The sequence below is a fragment of the Saccopteryx leptura genome, chromosome 4 (assembly GCF_036850995.1).
Source record: "Saccopteryx leptura isolate mSacLep1 chromosome 4, mSacLep1_pri_phased_curated, whole genome shotgun sequence".
Classification (NCBI taxonomy): Eukaryota; Metazoa; Chordata; class Mammalia; order Chiroptera; family Emballonuridae; genus Saccopteryx; species Saccopteryx leptura.
This window is the reverse complement of record NC_089506.1, coordinates 31123514-31145656: the sequence shown is the minus strand read 5'-3', so window position 1 is coordinate 31145656 and position 22143 is coordinate 31123514. Positions and strand designations below refer to the sequence as shown.

The window sequence follows — 22143 nt, the reverse complement described above, 5'->3', positions numbered from 1 at the left end:
TAAGAAAAACTTCCATTTTTAGAAGCTCAAAAAGAAAAAAATTGCACCTAAATTAGAAATAAAGAAATGAACACAAAAGCAAAAAATTAGTGAAACAAAAAATAAACAAATAGTAGAAGAAATTATCCAAACTTTATTTTTAAAAATAAATAAAAATATACAAAAAACTTCAAGAATAATTGATCATGACTAAATAGAAAAATCACAAAATTATCAACATTAAGAATTTTTAAAAAGGACTATCTCTACAGATGCCACAGAAATCAAAGGAATGAAGAAGGAGGGGAGAGCATTATGAACAACTTTGGCCAATACATCTAACAAGTCAGAAGAAATGTACAAATTCCATCACAAATTAAACTTCCTCTAACACAAGAAGAAGGAGACTATCCGAATATTTTTTAAAAAATTGGCTTAATAAGTTAAAAATTTCTATTCTCTCACAAAGGAAATTTTATGTCCAAATAGCTACATTTCTAAATTCTAAGAAATGTTCATGTCCTCTTCCCATTTTTTTATTGGATTGTTTGTTTGTTTGTTGTTGAGTTTTATGAGTTCTTTGTATATTTTGGATATTAGGCCCTTATCTGAGCTGTTGTTTGAAAATATCATTTCTCATTTAGTTGGCTTTCTGTTTATTTTGTTATCAGTTTCTCTTGCTGAGCAAAAACTTCTTAGTCTGATGTAGTCCCATTCATTAATTTTTGCCTTCACTTCTCTTGCCATTGGAGTCAAATTCATAAAAAAATGGGAAGAGGACATGAACAGACACTTCTCCCAGGAGGAAGTACAAATGGCCAACAGATATATGAAAAGATGCTCATCTTCTTTAGTTATTAGAGAAATGCAAATCAAAACTGCAATGAGATACCACCTCACACCTGTTCAATTAGCTATTATTAACAAGACAGGTAATAGCAAATGTTGAAGAGGCTGTGGAGAAAAAGGAACCCTCATACACTGTTGGTGGGAACGTAAAGTAGTACAACCATTATGGAAGAAAGTATGGTGGTTCCTCAAAAAACTGAAAATAGAACTACCTTATGACCCAGCAATCCCTTTACTGGGTATATACCCCAAAAACTCAGAAACATTGATATGTAAAGACACATGCAGCCCCATGTTCATTGCAGCATTGTTCACAGTGGCCAGGACATGGAAACAACCAAAAAGCCTGTCAATAGACGACTGGATAAAGAAGATGTGGCACATATACACTATGGAATACTACTCAGCCATAAGAAATGATGACATCGGATCATTTACAGCAAAATGGTGGGATCTTGATAACATTATACGAAGTGAAATAAGTAAATCAGAAAAAACCAGGAACTGCATTATTCCATACGTAGGTGGGACATAAAAGTGAAACTAAGAGACATTGATAAGAGTGTGGTGGTTACGGGGGGAGGGGGGAAAGGGAGAGGGAAAGGGGGAGGGGGAGGGGCACAAAGAAAACTAGATAGAAGGTGACAGAGGACAATCTGACTTTGGGTGATGGGTATGCAACATAATTGAAAGACAAGATAACCTGGACTTGTTGATCTTTGAATATATGTAACCTGATTTATTGATGTCGCCCCATTAAAAAAATAAAATTATAATTAAAAAAAAAAAAGAAATGTTAAAGGAAGAAATAATTAATCACAACATCGTATTAACTCTTTCAAAGACTAGGGAAAAGGGTAACATTTCTCAATTTATTTAATGAGGTCATTATGACTTTGATATAACAATTAACAATAAATTACAATAAAAGTTACCAATATTTCATATAAATATGGATGCAAAAATACTAAACAAAATGTTGGCATATTAATCCAGCAAAATATAAAAAAAAGATAATACATCATGACCAAACAGTTATATTTCAGGAATACAAGTTTGTTTCAACACTGGAAAAAATAATTTAATTCATAACATTAACAGAAAATGAAAAAAAACTATTTGATCAACATCTGTAGTAAGATACATATCGTAAACATTTCATCAAATTGAAAAATATAGTAAATTTCAAAATATAAATGTGTACCTACAAAATTCCATTGAATGTATGCCCTAGTATAGAAGATATTTGCAACTATTATATTCAACAAAGGAAACATATCTAGAATATGTTAATAGCTTTTACATATAATAATTAATCAGTCTCAAATAGGCATTTATAAAACAAGCTATATGAATGTCCAATAAATATGTAAAACTGCTAATTAACTTAATAATTAACAGTGACATTCATTAAGAATGATTATATGCAAGTAAAACCAAAATGCAGGACATCTACAGGTCCACCAAAATGAATAGAATAAAATAAAATAATAAACAAAAAACTATAAGCATTGATGTAAAGTGTAATTCTCATCTTGTAAAACTCAATGGAAGTGTTTTCTAAAGCATACCTGGTGATCAGGCAACTTCACTCTAGTAATATACCAGTGAAAATTCATATGTTCACCAAATGACATGTACAAGAACTAAAATAGCCAAATATAACTTTTAATAGCTATAACTACAAATGAACCAAATTTTAATAATAAAATGTAAAAACAGATGTTATATCGATTCTATCTGTAATATAGCCAAAAAGAATAAACATAACTATTGCTACTTACAACATGTTTGGATATTATAATCATTATAATAAAAGAACTAAAACATTAAAGAGCCCATGGTTGTATCCACTCATGTAGAATTCAAAAAACAAGAGAAAACGATGCTCTTAGAAGTGATGATTGCCAGAGGGTAATCTCGAGACATTAGTGGTTCTACATTTTATTTCTTGATATGGATGTAGGTGCTAATTACACTCGTTTGTTCACTTGAATATTAGTTGAGCTGTGTGCCTGTGGTTTATTGAAAATAATTATGTATACATAACTTTAAGTTTACTTAAGAATTATATATGAATCTTTCTGTTAATTAGCTGTTTCTTCAACCCTGCCGTTTAGAAATGATTCTGCTCTTATTTAACCTCAAACAGGCATCCAAATGAGTTGAGGCCTCCTAATGCTTAGATTTAAGGGGCTAAGATCATCCATGTTCAACAGCTCACAGCACTGACCCTCCACCCACCTTCGCTCCAACAGCTGCCTGCCTCTGCAAGGGTCTCCTCGCGCTTCCAACTGTCTTCTACCCAAGTCAACCGCCATTATTCAGGCTGGAATCCAGGACGTCAGACCATGCTGTGCTTTCTGTTTTTGCTCATTGGGCTTCCCGGGCTCCAGACAGAGAATGGCAAGTACACTATTCTCCCCAAGCCCCTTTGACCTGTCAGAATATCAGCCCTCTTTTGGATTTCCCTCTGAGAGGTTACCTATCCCTGGGGAACCGCTTTCTTGTGGGGATCCAACTCGGTAATTACGCCTGAGCCCACTCCTTCATTGCCGTCTTCCGCAACTGATACTCACATTGGATGCCAGGAGACTTTCCCATTTGTCTTGGGACCACTGAAAAAATGGGAGATGTCATGTGTGGCTTGAGTGGACGCCTCAGGATTAGTGTTTCATACACTGCTCTGCAGTTTTTACCCCTGGACACTGTAGTTGGAAGGTAGAATGCACCCGAGTTTATATCTACTGACAGTGCTTGGCCCTATTGTCTCAGGACTGCTGCGAATTGCCCACAGATCAATATTCTTAAAGCAATATAGCTGTTTCTCTTTACAAAGTCTTGTAATTACAGAAAGACTGTGGTTTGAGGGTATTTGAAAAGATAGTAAAAACAAGTGATGGTGCATAGAATTCATATGAGGAATTATGAATTCCAAAAAGGAAATAATGAAGGAAGATATGAGGCAATGGGTGTTGTTCAAACAAAACATTTTGAACCTTACAGATTCTGAAATACTACATTTGCAAATTATAATTCCGGAGAAAACACGGTCACTATCAAGAGAAGAGGATGAAACAAAAGTAATTAAGCCTTAACATATTTTCTTATAATCTAAAAACCATGTGACTGTTTTGTTCCTAAGAAATAAACCTGACATTTTTCATCCACACACACTTGCTGAATTTTTTATTTTTACCCATTTTTCTTGAGTAAAAAAGTCCTTTGATATTGAACCAAGATTAAGAATGTTTTATAGACATATTTTGCAGTGATGCTGATTTTCAAAGCTCCAAGCTTCATCTTCTAAATGTGTTTCTTTCTTGACTGAGTAATCCTTGGTATGATCCATCTAGAGATTCTCTCTTCACTCCCTCACCAGGCTATATTTGGAGGAAATTGTTCTTAAATAATCTTATGGCTTCTTTATGTGGGATAATGATCATTTGACTTAATGAATTGTTATGTGATGATTTTTTTCATCTTTTTTGCAAACATGTTCATCATTAAGCCTGTTCTTTCATGCCATGTTAGTTCATCTTGGTTCAGCATTGTTTTCTTTTTTTTTTAATTTCTTCAAATTAATTAGAAAGATTTGTATCTTTTCTACTAATTTCTAGAATAATTTCTAAGGAACCAAAAAGTGGTTTTAGATATATAAGCTAGCTGGGTAGTAAATGTTCTGGTAAATTGAATGCAAATGTTTCTTAGCAACTTCTGCTTGTCACCCTAATGCAAACATTACAAGCTTAAAATTTTCTGTATATCATTTTTAAAAGGATGCATGTTTATGAAAAATTCAAATATAATTACTCAAATGGCAAAAAGAGATAAAGCATTTAGCAGTATTTTAAATGCTTTATTTTATGCAAAAATACATGTAATTGTTTGGCTATATTAGAAAATAAACACAGAATCTCTGAACACATTACACACCAGTAGTTTTATTGCTAGTTTTACCCAGTGGTCAGATAAGTTTCTATTGAACAAATACCAAAAAAAATCATTTTGCATAAATTTAAAAGTACACTTTAAAGTTAAATACCACGTGCATTTTGAAGTTATTTATTATATGTTCTTACAAGCTAATATCTTTTGAAAGTATGATACTTTGTAAAACAAACCTTAGAACGGAAAACACGAGAAGTCTTGTGATCTGTCCACAGAAGGTAATATCTTAAACTAATCACCACTAAGTTTTATGCCAGCAATTCTCATAACATTTGTAGAAAAATGTCACCTGTATTCAACTGTCTAATTTATGAAGAAAAAATTTAACAATGTGTTAACTGTGTTTAGAACAGTGCTGACTACATAATAAAGTGTTAATAGCATTTTTTGAACCAGTAAGGGTTTACTGATCCAACAAATGCTACAAACAATATAAAACAGAATATGTTTATGATTATTACAATTAATAAAGATTAAAGGTCATAGAAGAGAATATTTGACTTGAAAAGACTAAGAGATTTTAAAAAAACAGAATGGAGCTTCTAGATATAAAAATTATAATATGAAACAAAAAGGATAAAGAATTAACTGTAGACCAGATAGCTGAAGACAGTAAGAAGATGTAACATACAAATGGCTAAGGAAAAAAGGAGGATAGAATCAGAGGCTCAAGTATAAAATAATTGGAATTCCTGATAAAAAAGCAATAAAAAACATGATGAGGTTACATTTAACATATATTAACTGAAAATTTTTTTAAAAGAATCCTCAGATCAGGTATTGCACCACAAAATGTATAAAAATCAAAGAACAACTTGACAGAATAATATCAAAATACCAAATCAAAGAAAATATCTTAAAAGCAACTAGGCATAAAAAGTCCTCAACACTGAAATAATAGACCCTCAAAATCAACAATGGGGATGAGAAAATAGTGAAATACAAGCTTCAATGGTCTGACTTTAAATGATATATCTTCCAGAAATTAGGGTATTTGAATAATTTTCAGATTATAAGATAAGAAACAGTTAAAGTAATATCTTCAGCATGTAGAAATGAAAACTGGGACAAATAATAACATAAAAACTAAAGCTGGTAAAAAAAGTAGTGAATATGTAACTCCAAACAAAAAATATTGAATACAGAATTGTAACAAAAGACTAGAAGGAATATATTAGTCTCAATCTAGTAGGAAATAAAAATAAAATTTAAATAAAAATAATTGATTATCAGAAAATACACATATTTCAGATTGGATTTAAACATACAGAAGAAACAAAGTTTAAATTACAAGGAAATAAAAGTCTAAGACAAAAATATGAAAAATTATGCAAACCAAGTTGTAACTAACAGTAAGCTCATGTAGCCATATTTTCATCAGGCAAAAATAGTCACTAAGGCAACACAGAAGAACAAAAGTATAAAAAAAACTATTAGTAAAGTTGAAAAAGTGATATAGTGATATATAGAAAGGAAATTTTAAAAATGAATGGTACAATGAATAAATGTGCCAACAAATTTGAAAACCTTCAGGAGAAAAGCAATTTTGTAGAAAAATGGACAAGACAAAATATTTAAATCTGTATATAAAACCTCTTTCTAATAGGAAAACTATTAATTAAACATAAGTAGGATGTCTTTGACAATTATGAATTAAAGAAGAATGGCTATTAGGGTTGTTTCCATTCATTACATTTGACATTATAACTTAGGAGTAAGATGAGAAAAATGATGAAAGACACAAATAATAACAATAAAGAAAAATTTAGAGTGATAAAAGTAAACACACAAACATATATATATATTCATTCACACATATAATAATATTTATTATTTATTGGTAAATAACTCTTATTATAAAGTGTGTATTGTATATATATATGCACATGTATATATATGCGTGTGTATGCATGTATATATAACACACACATATACAATACACACAAGTTTTAAAAAAATATTAGTTATTACAAGAAAGGGGTGTCCCCTTTCACCACTCCTATTCAACATAGTCCTGGAAGTCCTAACTATAATCAGACAAGAAAAAGAATGAAAAGGTATACAAATTGGAAAGGAAGAAATAAAACTGTCATTATTTGTAGATGACGTGATTCTGTACATAGAAAACCCTCGTTGCCGCAAAAAAACCTATTAGTTCTAATAAATGAATTCAGCAAAGTGACAGGATATAAAATTAATATTAAGAAGTCAGTGACTTTTTTTATGCCAATAATGAACTTTCAGAAAGAAAAATGAAGGAAACAATCCCATTTACTATTGCAACAAAAAAATAATAATGAGGTACCTAGGAATAAATTCAACCAAGGAGGTAAATGACTTGTATTTATATTTAGAAAATTATAAAGCATTATAAAAAGAAACTGAGGAAAATGCAAACAAGTAGAAGCATTTACTGTGTTCATAAATAGAAAGAATTAACATCATTAAAGTCTCTACACTATCTAAAGCAATCTATAGATTCAACTCAATTATTTTTAAAATGTCAATGGCATACTTCAGAGATCTAGAACAAATATTACAAAAAATTATATGGAACCAAAATGAACCCAAATAACCTTAGAAATATTAAAAATAAAAAACAAAATGAGAGGCATCACACTTCTGGATATCAAGCTATACTGCAAGGCCATTGTAATAAAAAAGCCTGGTACCTGCATAAGAACAGACATATAGATCAATGGAACAGAACAGAGAACCAGAAATAAGCCCATGCCTTTATGGTCAATTAATATTTGACAAAAGAGGCAAGAGTATACAATGGAGTAAAGACAGTCTCTTTAACAAATGGTGTGGGAAAATTGGACAGGTACATGCAAAACAAACAAAAAAACAAAAAAAAAGAAACTAGAACACCAGCTTACATCATTCACAAATACAAACTCAAAATGGATAAAAGACCTAAATGTAAGTCTTGATATCATAAAAATCCTGGAAGAGACCATAAGCAGTAGAATCTCAAACATCTAATAGCAATATTTTTGCCGATACATCTCCTCAGGCAAGTGAAATAAAGGACAAAATAAACAAATAGGACTATATCAAACTAAAAGGCTATGGCACAGCAAAAGAAACCATTAACAAAAAAAATAAACACCCATAATTAGTATAAATATAAAAATATATATGGAAATGATAAACATGAATTTTATGATGTTAGCTTGTGTAAGAAAGGGAAATAATTATGAAAATGGTACTAAGAGTACTTAAAATTATTTTCAAGTACTTATAATTTTTTATTTTTTAATATAGAAATTGGTGACAAGGAATCTTATATGGTTATATGGTTTTCTTTATGGTTTGTTTGCCTAAAATATGTAATAATGTAAATAATAGCAAGTTGAGGTTTACACAGAAGTTTAAATGCCTTTTATAAAAATGCATAAAGATGAAATAGTAAAACTTTTCTCCTGATATGAAGAAAAAAACAAGAATATACATTATTACATTTTGTACCTATCATTGTTCTGGAAGTAGTAGCCAGTGAAATAAGGAGAGAAAATATCCAAAATTTATAATAGACATAATAGTTGAAAAAAAATTATCATTATTTGCAGATAAAATTATTATATACAAAACAGATTCTAAAATAATCTAGAGAAAATTTAAAATAACACAATAATTTAGTAAATTCTCTGGAAACAATAAAAATTAATTGTATTTTTAATCTGCAAAGCAAAAATGTAAAATGAAAATTTTTAAAACTTATAGTTTATACTTCACAAAAATTAATAGCTAAATAAATCTCACAAAGCAAGCAAAACCTCCTTACTACAGACAGTAAAACTAGGTGAAAGGAGTTAAAGACCTAAGTTAATTAAATATATCCAATGCATATGGATTGGAGGGCCTATAATATAAAAATTTCAAAGCTTTCAAATTGATGTATAAAACTAAATTGTCCATTAGTTAGATATCATTTTCTAATCCTAATATTAATAAAATAGATTGAATATTGTACCTAAACTGACAGTATAAAATGTACAAATATTTTGTTATATGCTGTTCATTCCTTGCTCTACTATGTAAATTTTCTATTGAGTAATTTAGTCATACTCTTTTATTTTAAACAAAAGTTTTGTAATGTTACCAATTTTTCCTTAGATACAACTATTGAATAAAAATAATCAATTTTGAGACTATTTTATTGGATAAATTTAAAGTTAACAAATAAGGAATGACACAAATTATATTATTCTACACATTTTATTATAAAACCCAATATTTTAATATCAAATTCTACTGAAATACATCAATATTAAATTATATTTTTATTGTATTAGTGTGCTTTGTAATGTAATTATCATCAATATAAAATGACAATTTCATTTCTAACATTCTCACTTTATTTTGGCTTTTTACTATACTCTCCTGCAAGGTGTCCTACAACATTGTAATTGATGGAAACACATATACTGTGAACCTGATGCAAAAGTAGGTGATCTATATTATTTTATCACATGTCTATGTTCTATTTATAATTGTCACTTATAATTATCCAGAAGGTCATTATTTTGCATTTGCAAATGTTTCTAGGTACTTATTTTATCCTTTAAAAAATCTTAAAAGTCTATATAATAAATCTTGAATCTATGTACAAAGAACTTGAATCCACAGTGAGGCTTCCATCTTTCTTCATGTAGAACCAGATTTCTCTTTTGGTTATCCATGTTATTTCTAGGGGATGAATTTTGACAATTTTCTATTTGAAAGAACATTGAGGATTTTCAGGTAAAATAGTGATACTTTTTAAAAAAAGTTTACACATTGTTTCAGAATATCTTGAGAATCTAGAATATAATTTTAACTAGCCAAACTTGATTTTATACCTGCTAATAAATTTGAGGAAAACAAGCATAACATACTAAGGAATAAATAAACATCAAAATTGGAATGGTCTATTTTTTAATGATAAGAAAAGACATCCAAAAATGATGATAATCAGACATCTGCAAGTGAAATTTACCAAATTGATATAAAACTAAGAAATACATCAGCATCATTTCTAGAACTCAAAGCTGGAATTCTTTCATATATCATAGTTTGGAAAATGTTTTCTGTGTGTAATATGAATGATGCTAGTTTGAAGGAAGACATTGAAAACAGACTCAAAACTACCTCCTCCTGAAGAAATGCTGCTGCATTTTTGCAAAAAATACCTTTAGAAAATCTAGAATCTCATAGCTAACCGCTAGTTTGGAATGCCAAGTGAAGGACCTCAGAGTGAGCCAGTGGTCGGACCTAAAGCATCCTATGCATAATTGCCAGTATCACAGCCATGATATTTACTGAATGCTTAGTATGTTTTAAAATATGTGAAGTATATTGTTTAGAAATATAAGAAGATTTGAATTAAAATGCAATAATAGCAGTTGATTTCTTAGACTCAAAAGGTATAGAATACAATACAACTAATGATGACTTGGGGTGGTAAACATACAATATAATGTACAGATGATGTGTTATAGAATTGTGTACCTGAAATCTGTGTAATTTTTTTAACTAGTCTCATCTCAATAAATTCAATAAAAAGAAAAAATAATAATACAACTAATGGTGATATAATAATTCATGAATCACATATTATACACTCTACAAGTACAACTTTTTTGTTCACACACAAGCACTCAAAGCACATTTAAATAGAAAGCAATCACATACTAGAACACACAATCTTTTGAAGGAGAACGTTCTCAATGTTTAGCACAGTAAAATTCGAACACCATAACAATAAAAAACACCAGCTTTTTTTGGCTCCAAAATATTCAAAACATTGTTACCAAATCATCAACAGATTAACTTCAAGTAGACTATTATAAAAAAGTTTTTAAATATTACCAAATCTATGATCATAGCAAAATGCAAGCTGTCGCTGTTTTTACATTTTATATACAACAGATCAGAATAAAACGAGTGATATGCTGAGATACGGAGAAGACAGAATAAAGTGTTGTCAGGTTCCCCCTGCTGGTGGAGTCATGAAACCTTAAGTAACCATTGTTACTGGTTTGCCTCAAGCCCTGGCAGCCCTTACCAAGGAAAGGTATCTTGGTAGCTAGTTTAAGGATCAGCCAACAACTTGTACAAAAACAGAGTGATAACCACTGCACTGTCAACAGACTATGAGGCTTGGATTGTGTTTAGAGCTAGCATCAATCTGTCCCTTGTCACAGCAATATGGCAATCCCCTAAGCTAGGGCCTTCAAACATGAAATTTGAACAGAGACTAATTTTATCACATTTCTCAATGGTATTCTTGCCAAACTCAGGGATCAATCTAGATTAAGATATTGAGAGTAATACTAATTCCATTGAGTACTCTGATTATCTTTTAAGATGCTATAGTTTTTCTGCAATATGCTAATCATGTGTTTTTGTTGTTATATCTCCAAAACTTCTGTGATTTTTGTTTTGAAGATTAATATCTTTGATTCAATTGTGGAAACTTCTTGCCAATTTTTAAAATTAATATTTCCTTTCCCCTTACTCACTTAATTAACTTTTTATGGAATGCTGTTGGATATATATTGGGCCCTCTTAGTTGAAGTAAACCTGGGTGAATGATCCTTTGGTTCTTCTAAGGAAGCAATTCCTGACTCACTTATTCTATCACATATATTTCTAATATTCTTTTTCCCCCCATCATTCTTATTTTATGGATTATTCTTATTTATTTGTTTCTCATAATAAAACCTCCTTTGTTACTGGACTCAAACTTAGAGGTACAAGCTCTCAGGGAAGACAGCTTACGTCTCTGGTGGCAATCTGTACCTGATGTTTTTCTTTGGCCTTCTTCATTCTCTTGGCCAAAAGTTTTGCATATTGTATGGCCTCTTAATTATTTTTTTTAGCATGTCATTTTTTTAGAGCAATACAGCCACATTTGTGGTGCAGAACATACAGAGAAACAAGATGCTGGATCTTGGTTGCTTGGTTTAAGCTATATTTCTTACCTTTCTTTTTTAGGAGCTTTCTCATAATGTATTGGCAGACATTATCTTCTTTGGAGACTGAAAAGTCTGTGGATTCTGCTAACTCTTTTGGGCCCCAAGTGAGGAGGCATAGTAATATCAATGAGACCAGGAATATCTTTCTCCCCCCACCCTTTTTTTTTTTATAATGACCAAGTTGAGAACACTGAGATTGGCATCCACTGTACAACCTCAAACAGATTTGTGCTTTCTCTCTCCCGTCCTTCTTGGTCTATGATAGGTATGCCCCTTACTCAGTAGCAGGTGGACACAGCCATGGGTCAAGACACCCTGCTTCACGGGAAAAGCTTGCTTGTTGTTGCCACCACTGATTCAAACCCCATAACCCTTCTATTCTTTATCCAGAGCATCAGCAGCAACTTCAGTGGTCATACATAGAGGTACATACAGTGTACCTTTATCATAAAAGGTAAAAAATTTGCCCTCATCATCTGCTTCAATGAATTTCTGGCAGCTAGTAGCTGGAAGAGATGTTCAGCTTCATCCTAAAGCAGCCGACCACCTCCAGGACACACCAAAAAAGAGGCTCTCGTTGTTTTTTATTTGTTCTTTATTCTGGGTAGTTTCCTCAGATTTTAATTTACACTTTAAAGTATCTTCATGTAAGTATGTCTAACCTACTTTTCAGAGTTTTTTCTATGGCTATACTTTTAATGTTTAGAATTTCTATATAAACATGGATATTTATGCTTCAAATCTTTTTTATGGTTTCTATTTCTGTCTTTTTTTTTCTTTTGAACACAAAAGTATATTTATTCTAAGTTAGAGTTTAATTATTACTTAATTATTGTTATTTCTCTGTACAAAAATTCTCTCTTTTTTTAACCTCTGAGTTTTTCTATATGTCTGCAACTATCATTGATGAACCTTTTCTACTGGACATTATCTTCCAGTGATATTTCCTGACCTTATATTGGGTTGGAGAGGCTTCTCTCTAGGGTGGTTTTATGAATGATTTTGCAGATCCTGCACGAAATTAAGAAAAGAGACTGATCTAGAAAATAGGATGAGATCAGGAGGCCTCTTCAATGCTGATGGCAAGATCAAAGAGAGAGAGCCCCCGATCTGCCTTATATTTATAGTGTAGAAGTTAAAGCCTTTAAGCCAATATACAAATGAGGAAGTCTCTGATACAAAGCCATTTATCTGAGGCATAAATGGGATTCCTCATAAGAGTGCACCATCCCACATCATGCAATAGTCAAGGGTATGGAGAAAAGCTTAGCTTTGAGAAGGGTGTTGAGAAGATCTTAGTATTATAAGGGTATGTGGAAGATCTTATTATTAGAAGGCTGGAGAAGTGCTTAGTCTTAAACTAAGCCCTAGGCCAGTGGTTCTCAAACTTTTTGAAGTCGGGGCACATTTAAATTCTACAGATAATTATAGGTTCACTAAATACAAATTTCTGAAAAATATGTTATAATAATTAAGTCAAATATTAAAGAAAAAAATAAAGTCCAAGCGCACTTTTAAGGTAATTAAACAAAATAAATACGACAAAATTAAATTTATTCTGACATTAACATTTTTATGTTACATTTTTTGAGTTATATTTTTTAGAAATCATAAAAAAGAGAAGTTAAAAAATAAAAAAAGACAGAAAAGTTATCTTTTTATATATATATAGATACATTCTTAGTAAGATTTAGTAAATTTGGCACGTCCCAGCGCAAATGTGTTAAGTTTTTTCATTCTTGTGTTTATGAGAAACATAAGCTTGATGTGTCCTAGAGATTTCTTCAATGTTTGGGCACATATCTGAAAGGCAAACTCTCATTTTCTCATCAATACATTGAAGAATTCCTCTCTTTTTACTCTTAATTGTGTTGAGGGTAGAAAATCCTAATTCACATAAATAGGATGTTGAAAATTGTAGTAAAATGTTCAAAGCTTTTTTAGATATTGCCACATATTCTTCTTTTATAGAAATCCAAAAGGCTTCAAGAGACAATTCCTTATGTTTAATCATCAATCCACGATCAGTGGATATAGCTGCCAGTTCTTCTTCTTCTGTTAATGTTAAACCAAAATCACTTGAAGCTTCCATGAATGGGTTTCTAATCCAATTGTATTATTCAGTGTTAAGTGTTAGACAATGCTATAAATTAAATTCTGCCTGTCAATCTTCAAGTCCTATTTTATTTACACTTAACTTTTGCTCACTTCCAGAATTGGATTCTTCAATATCATGATTCTTTTTGAGAAATCTATCCATCTTATTTGGGTGTATTTATCTAAAAATAATATAATGATGTGTTAATAATAAATATAATAATGATGTGTTAACAAAAAGAGCAGTATTTCTGTAATGAAATGGTATAATAGAGTAACTATATTTATTTTTATATCTGGGCACATGCTGTGAACCAGCACAGCTAGTAATTCCAGGTCCTGAATGGGAATGCTGTGGAATTAAGAAAATACACAGAATTAAGAAAATATGGGGTCAGGAGGGCCCAGTAATTGCTGCTGGCAAGAACAAAGCACACCCAAAAACCACATCTTGCTTTATTTATAGGGCAATTTTGTCCATTAGCATATCAATGAGATCTTTGATCATGTTTCCAAGGCAACCCAAGAATTTTACCAAGTACAGAAATCCCCCTCCATACATATTATCTTAACTTTACACCAAAGGATAGAAGAAACTTGCCTCCAGTCTTTCCTGAGAACATGGGGGTAAACAATCCAGCACCAAAGTTTAACAGCCTTTTGCAACCTAATCAGGCAAGTGAAGTGGGAGTTGGGCAGACTGTCAGCTTACAGCCAATTCCCCACACCTCTGTACCCCAAAAATGTAAACTCCAAAAACCCTGTTGGTTTTTTTGTCCTCAACAGGCACATATTTCTCTGGAATACCATAGGGCGCACCTAGAAATCTTCTAGGGTGCACCAGTGTGCCCTGGTGCACACTTTGAGAACCACTGCCCTAGGCTGTAAAGATTTTATCAGCTTACAGTCTGTCTCCCACACCTATGGGTTTATTTGTTTGGTCCAATGTCTATTTTTCTTGTCATCTCAGGATTTCAGCAATGATGGGGCTATTTGTAATCCATTTAACACCTACCCGAGATACAGTTTAGGGTATTTGTTTTTGCATGCAATGTTTCTACTATGGTCAGGACTGGATACTTTCCTTCTGTCCATAGTCTGTGAACAGAAGGTATTGATTTTTCTTTTTCCTGTTCCTTAATTGAAGAGAATATTTCTAGCTCAATGCACTTTATTGGAACGTTGACTATATTTTCTCATACTAGGGACAACTATTTCAAATCATATCTTTTTATGCTAGGGACCAGAGGGCATTAAGACACTATAGAAGCCACTATTCTGAAGGCACAATTCTGGTCCAGATTCTTCATTTGCACAGTGTCACTTGCTCACTACTTCAGCTGTGGCACAGGTCTTTGTTTCTATTTTTTTGGTCATTATCTTTAAAGCAAGAGTCAGATAGTAAATATTTTAGACTTGAAGATTATTGCATCTTTTTCAGGTCACTGAAATGTAGAGTGTCTGGTAATGCTCACCTGTGAAATACCTTCACCTGGAGTTCCTTAGTTTAGAAACTTTTTATTATTGATTTTAATTTTTCTGAAGGCTTTATGATTGTGTATTTTCTCTTATTGAGTCTGTTTTTATACATTTTCTAGGTATTCCATCATCTCAATTTAACATTTCCATTTCTGGTTTATAGTATTATATTTTTTTTTCTAAAAACTGCTTTTTCTAAGGTCATCTCACCTCTTCCATTCTAATATTAATTATTTTATCTATTTTCTTTTTTCTCTGACAAATCACAATATAACTTTGTGAACTTAATAAGCTTTTCTTGAACTAATTTTTGTTTTGTTGATCATCTATATCAGTGGTTTTCAACCTTTTTACACTCGGGACTGGTGAAAATAGGAGAATTATTTCAGGTACTACTAAGAAAGAAATCACCCTGCTCATAAATGAATTTGACTAAGGTTATTGGGTTTATAATCTTCATACAACATCACAATGATTAACTCTTTCACAGACCAGCACAAAATTTCTGGCAGACTGGCATCTGTCCAAGAACTGACGGTTGAAAAACACTGATCTATATTATATGATTTTTATATTACTACATTGTTTTATATCTTTTGGGGTTATTTTTTTTCTTTGTTTATAACTTCTTCAAACGAATCCTAAGTTAATTATGCATCAATCATTTTAATTTTTAATTTAAGAATTTAAGGCTAATTTTGTACCCTAAATACTATTTATCTATCCCTCATATGTTTGCATATGCAATTTTCTCCAATTTACCACTAGCAAACATTTTCTTAAAATAAGTTATTGTTTAATATACAGTCATGAATTATATCCTTGATACATTTTAAATGTTCAGTATTTTTATTCCAGGCCTGCATGCCCCCCACATTTCTGTTTATTTCTATACTTCCAAGTAGTGGCTTTCTCCTTGGGACAAATGTGGATATTTATAGTTTTTGTTTCTCTGCAAAAATAATCGTACCTGTATATCACTAGCTAAATTTCTTTGTATAGTTTCAACTCAGAACTGGTGTGTTCCCTGGAGTATCACCTCTCTGTAGGTCATCTCCTTCCTTCCTTCCTTCCTTCCTTCCTTCCTTCCTTCCTTCCTTCCTTTTTCTCTCTTTCTTTCTTTCTTTCTTTCTTTCTTTCTTTCTTTCTTTCTTTCTTTCTTTCTTTCTTTCTTTCTTTCTTTCTTTCTTTCTTTCTTTCTTTCGAGACAAGAGAAAAAAAATTTGTTCCACTTGTAAATGGCTTGGCTCTTGGACCTGTTGCTTCAACAAATTTAGATTGTCATAACAATCACAATCTTTATATTATACTAGCTTGGGAAAATGAAAATAGGATAGCTATACCTACATTTCCCATTATAGGGCCTTTTAAGCATATTCTTGCCATATTTACAAATAATATATTTTAATGTGAGATGCCATCTAATCTGTTGAACATTTGTCATACTACATAGTTTAGTATTCATTGGCCATTTGCTACTTACCAGATATTCTTCTAAGTGCTTGAGATGCATTAGTAAACAAAATAGATATGAATCTCTTAGTCTATACTATTAGCAGTAGATTCTAATAATGATTTAGTAAATAAATAGATTAGGAAGAGTGTTAAAATGCTTAAACAAAAATATAAAGCAAAGTAAAAATATCTTTTGAAAATCCAATAAAGACTTGAAGTAAATGAAACGATGAGCCATGCTGAAGAATATCCCAGGAAGGGACAACACTTGTGCAAATACCCTGAGGCAAATGATGTTTTGTTTTAACTTGTGTTAAAAACAAAACAGCTAGCAGGGCACTGTAACAGTAAAGTGAGTGAGGGGAGTATGGGAAACTAATATCTTTGAGAAAAATGAGAGCAAAACAGAGAATAAATTTCTCTGTATTTTCTTCTATATCTCCCTTTGTTTACCTGCTTAGTTATAATAAATATAACAAAGTAAATCTTTTCAAAATAAAAGCTTAGAAAAGAAGAGTTCATTTACTGAGCAACGGAAGAATGCCCTAGATTGGCAGAGCATTGCCCCCTAGTGGCCTTCCTTGCCCAGTGGATCCTGGTTGGCACATAGAGTCTGTCTCTGCCCCCCCCCCCATTGAATAAAACAAAACAAAACAATTTTTTTACTAAATTCTTTTTATTTCTTTTGCAGAGTTTTTTTACCTCAGTATTTTAAAGTTTATGGTTATAGTGACGCAGGCTATATGAAACCTTTTGAACAACAAATTCAGGTATGATTTTAATTGTTTCTTTTACTCTTGTTATGATCACATCAATTTGGGTCCTCTTATTGCTGGAATACAAAGGGTTGAAGTTATGTTTTGTTTTGACATGAATTTAAACATCTTTTTTTGATGAGTTGTCTTGAGTGAACCTCATTACACAGATGATTCTTCAAAACAAAAATGATCGGGATGTTTTAAAGTTATTATTTTTTGATGATGTACATCTATGTGCTCATGTGGTCAAAGGGTTGACTATGCTGTGACACACTAAAGACAAAAATGTACAATTTAAGTTAGGAAAGCTAAATCTGGAAATAAAAGGAGAATCCAGAGACTTTTCTGAAGTATTTTTAGGGACCAAGCAAATACACATGGAATTTTATGCACATTTAAGAATATATTAAATTTTCATATATTTGGAACAGTTGGAGCTTCATTTTATAGAGTCTGAAATGCTGTTTTTATTTTTACTTTTGCCCTCCTCTACCAATTCCTGTTGTTTTTTCCATTTGCATTACTGATTTCTATATGTGGAATCTACCAGTACTTTAAAATTAAAGCATTTTTATACAGACTAAGCTCTTAACAGAAGAAATGATAGAGATAGTGAATAATTGCTTTAAATTTTGCTGAACAAACTGGATAAATATATGTGAGTTATCTATGGGGTAGTCTATACAGATATATAGACAATACATGGTCAAACAGTATTATGACATATACATATACACAAATATATGTTTATATGTATGTTTATGTGTCATGTATGTGTGTGTGTAAGAGAGAAGAGAAAATGTTAAAATCAGAGAAACAAAGAGATACATAGCACAATATCTCACAGCTGAATTTTATATAATTTTGCTATTACTAACACTTAACTCTACTTTCTACTACCTAAAAGGTAACCATGAAAAGTAAATGTATTATTAAAAAAACAAAGAAAGCTTTATTAATAACCTGAATGTAGTAAGTTGTTAAATATTGGTCTCTATTATAATGGGCAGTCCTGTGCCACATAATGACATTTCTGTCAATGATGGAGCATCTATACAGTAGTGGTCCCATAAGATTGTAACGGAACTGAAAAAATTTTAATACCCAGTGACACCATAGCCATTGTAATATTGTAGGGCAGTGCATTACTCACATGTTTGTGGTGATGCTGGTGTAGACAAACTTGCACTGCCAGTCATATCAAGAGATGGTACATACAATTATGCATAGTTCATAGTACTTGATAATGATAATAAATGACTGTGGTACTGGTTTATGTACTAATTATACTCTGTCTTTATCATTACTTTAGAGCAGGGGTCCCCAAACTACGGCCCGCGGGCCACATGCGGCCCCCTGAGGCCATTTATCCGGCCCCCGCTGCACTTCCGGAAGGGGCACCTCTTTCATTGGTGGTCAGTGAGAGAGCACAGGATGCATCCTGTGTGCTGTATGTGGTGGCGCCACAAAGCGCAGCGATGAGGGACACACGCGTCAGGGCTCCGGAAGCGCGTCATATCACTTGTTATGGCTAGCATTGACAAATATGGAACCAGACACTGACCATCTCATTAGCCAAAAGCAGGCCCATAGTTCCCATTGAAATACTGGTCAGTTTGTTGATTTAAATTTACCTATTCTTTATTTTAAATATTGTATTTGTTCCTGTTTTGTTTTTTTACTTTAAAATAAGATATGTGAAGTGTGCTTAGGGATTTGTTCATAGTTTTTTTATAGTCCGGCCCTCCAACGGTCTGAGGGACAGTGAACTGGCCCCTTGTGTAAAAAGTTTGGGGACCCCTGCTTTAGAGTGTACTTTTTCTACTCATTAAAAATGATTATTATACAACAGCATGTTGTGTTACCCTGTACAGGCTCTTACATCTAATTGAACTTGGAGGTGGGGAAGGAAGGAACTTGGTTCAAATAAAACAGGCTTCCATGCTTCTTTCTGAATTTTCCTAAGTTTACTTGAATAGCTATTTATTCATTTTATCTTAAAACTGCTTGCGTTTTCGACCACTTCCAGAAAACTTTAGTGGTTGTTTATTTATAATATCATTTATTTTGCTAAAGAGCAGATTTGTGGAGCTTCTTATGTTGTCATACCAGATGTCAATTCTCTACATCTTCATTTTTTAAAAGTAATTTTTCTTAATATGTAATTCTGCATGCCACAGCTTTTTTCTCTCCCAGAACTTTATTTTATTTCATAGTATTCTGGTTCCATTTCTATATGTACCTATACCCATATCTATACTTCTATCTATCTATCTATCTATCTATCTATCTATCTATCTATCTATCTATCTATCTCTCTATCTAGTAAAAAATATTATTGTTTGCATTATTTCTCTGAATGTTATGTGCTATTTTTCTTTGGTTTATTTTAAGATTTTCTCTTTATTTTTGGTTTCCATCATCAGTTAGTTCATTATGATGTGCTGAGTTCCTTATATCTTGTGAATATGAACAAAAACCGAACACATGAAAATAACCAAAAGCTATTTATTCAATGCTTACAATAGCAAGGGAGTCAGTCACCATCATTTGTATTTTGGCAGATACTGTTACTGGAACCCCAATGATTTTTCTGAGTTTACCTGTCTGCACACACTTGTCCAAAGAAATACATAACAGGAGTTGGCAGTATAAAAAAATAGTTTAATATTGAATTAACTAATTTGGAGATAGGAAGCTAATGCTTCTAAAAACACAACTGATAACGTATATGTTATCTTTAGCCTGCTGTAGGTCTGGACTATGTGACCATTAGATTTCTGCTACAATCTTCTACTGCCACGGGAGCTGCTTATTATCTGGGGGTCTCCAAGAGGTACATATAGACTGCTCACAAAAATTAGGAGATATTTCAAAATGAATATGAAGTGATTTTAAAAAAGCGTTTGATTTTTTATCATTATTAAACAAGAACATCTGAAAAGCAAACGACAAGTCAAAGAAAGTTGTTAGATTATGCAATTAAGATGCAAAACCAACTTTTATTTCACTGGTGAAAATGCACTGTACAAAAGTTTCTGAAGATTTTTACCTTGATCCTAAGGATGAAGAATGTCATGTTTAATTTATAACAAGAAAAAAATTACAGTGTACTAATTCTTTTTTTTAGTTGATTGATTTTTAGAAATAGAGGAATGGGGAGAGAAAGAAAGAAAGAGATAGAGACTGATTTTTTATTACAGTTATTTTTGCATTTATTAGTTGATTCTTCTAAGTGTCATGACCAGAGATCAAACCTGCAACTTTGGTGTACTGTGACAATTCTCTAACCAACTGAGTTACCAGACCAGGGCCTAATTATTTTTGAACTTATGGGAAGAGTTTTGGATAACTGGAGCAAATATTCATCTAACAGTTTTATAAATATGTTTGGAAACAATGAGTATTTCATGCATATATACAAATAAACATTTGCCTTAAATATTTGAAAATAGTACCTTTAGCATGAGTTATTCTAATAGAGATATTTATACTTCATCTTTTATTTTTCAGAGTTCTTGCTACTACCAAGGGTATATTGAAGGTTATCCAAAATCTGTGGCGATCCTTAGCACATGTTCTGGACTCAGGTTGAGATATATAATTTTATAACTACAAAATAATTATTTTAGAAATAATTTTTTAATTTTAAAAATTATATTCAAGGGTTCTAATGTGAGGCATGCTTTATTGTGGAAAACTGTCTTTGGAAAAACATAGTATAGAAATTCTTTTAATGCCTTCTACTCGTACTCTGAGTTAAGATTTTTGATATATTCGGAGACCAAAAAATATCGATAGCTAAGCAAGTACCAATAGCATTGCTATTCAGTACCACTCAGTTTGTGGATACTTAGGAATTTCTTCCTATTTTACCATCCAAGACTAATACTGAAAATTATCTACATACTATTAAACAAAAACCTGACTAAATGGCATTTTATGTACTTTTAAAAAATGCATCTTGAAATTTATAGGGGCATATTACAGCTTAAAAATGTAACTTATGGAATTGAGCCCTTGGAGCCTTCAGTTGGTTTTGAACATGTGATTTATCAAGTAAAACCTAAGAAAACAGGTTCTTCTTTATATGCTGAGGTGAATATGGAGACAAAAGATATGTCTTATAAGATACAAAGTTTACAGGTAGGTGATTAACTGAGTAACTATATGGTTATTATTATTTATTGTATAAACAATATATTTTTCAGATAAATTTTTTACCTTAGTAAATATGATTGAATGATAGAGGTGTTAAATGTACCAGAAACTTTGTGAGTTATATTATAAGCCTTAAAACCAAACATTAAGGTGACCAATCATCCTCCTTTAGGGAGGACAGTCCTTCTTTTGTAAGTTTCGTCCTCCCTCGAAAAGTGTCCTCCTACATGTCCTCCTTTTTAATATTGGAAGTCTAATCTGTAAATGTCTGTATTTGATCGATGTAGAGTTGATTCATTGTGTGTGATGTGATGTATTTGTATCTAAATGAGTACTTTTTTCTTACAATTATTATTAAAAATTAATAGACTGTAAGCATAATTACAATATTAAATATTACAAATGTTTTTATTATGCATTTATCATATTATAGAGTATTGTTGCAGTGA

General features: G+C 31.7%; 1 protein-coding gene and 1 pseudogene across 1 annotated transcript in view; one reads left to right on the top strand and one right to left on the bottom strand.

The window, feature by feature from the left end:
* Positions 1–11467: 11467 nt before the first annotated feature.
* Positions 11468–12273, bottom strand: LOC136404137 (small ribosomal subunit protein eS6-like; annotated as a pseudogene).
* Positions 12274–14462: 2189 nt separating this feature from the next.
* Positions 14463–22143, top strand: part of ADAM2 (ADAM metallopeptidase domain 2) — an 88597-nt gene continuing 80916 nt past the window's right edge. Inside the window, exons 1-5 of the mRNA XM_066383598.1 lie at positions 14463–14516; positions 14812–14873; positions 17467–17545; positions 21047–21123; positions 21511–21679. Of these exons, the coding sequence (XP_066239695.1) occupies positions 14463–14516; positions 14812–14873; positions 17467–17545; positions 21047–21123; positions 21511–21679 (441 nt within the window). The remainder of the gene's footprint in view (positions 14517–14811; positions 14874–17466; positions 17546–21046; positions 21124–21510; positions 21680–22143) is intronic.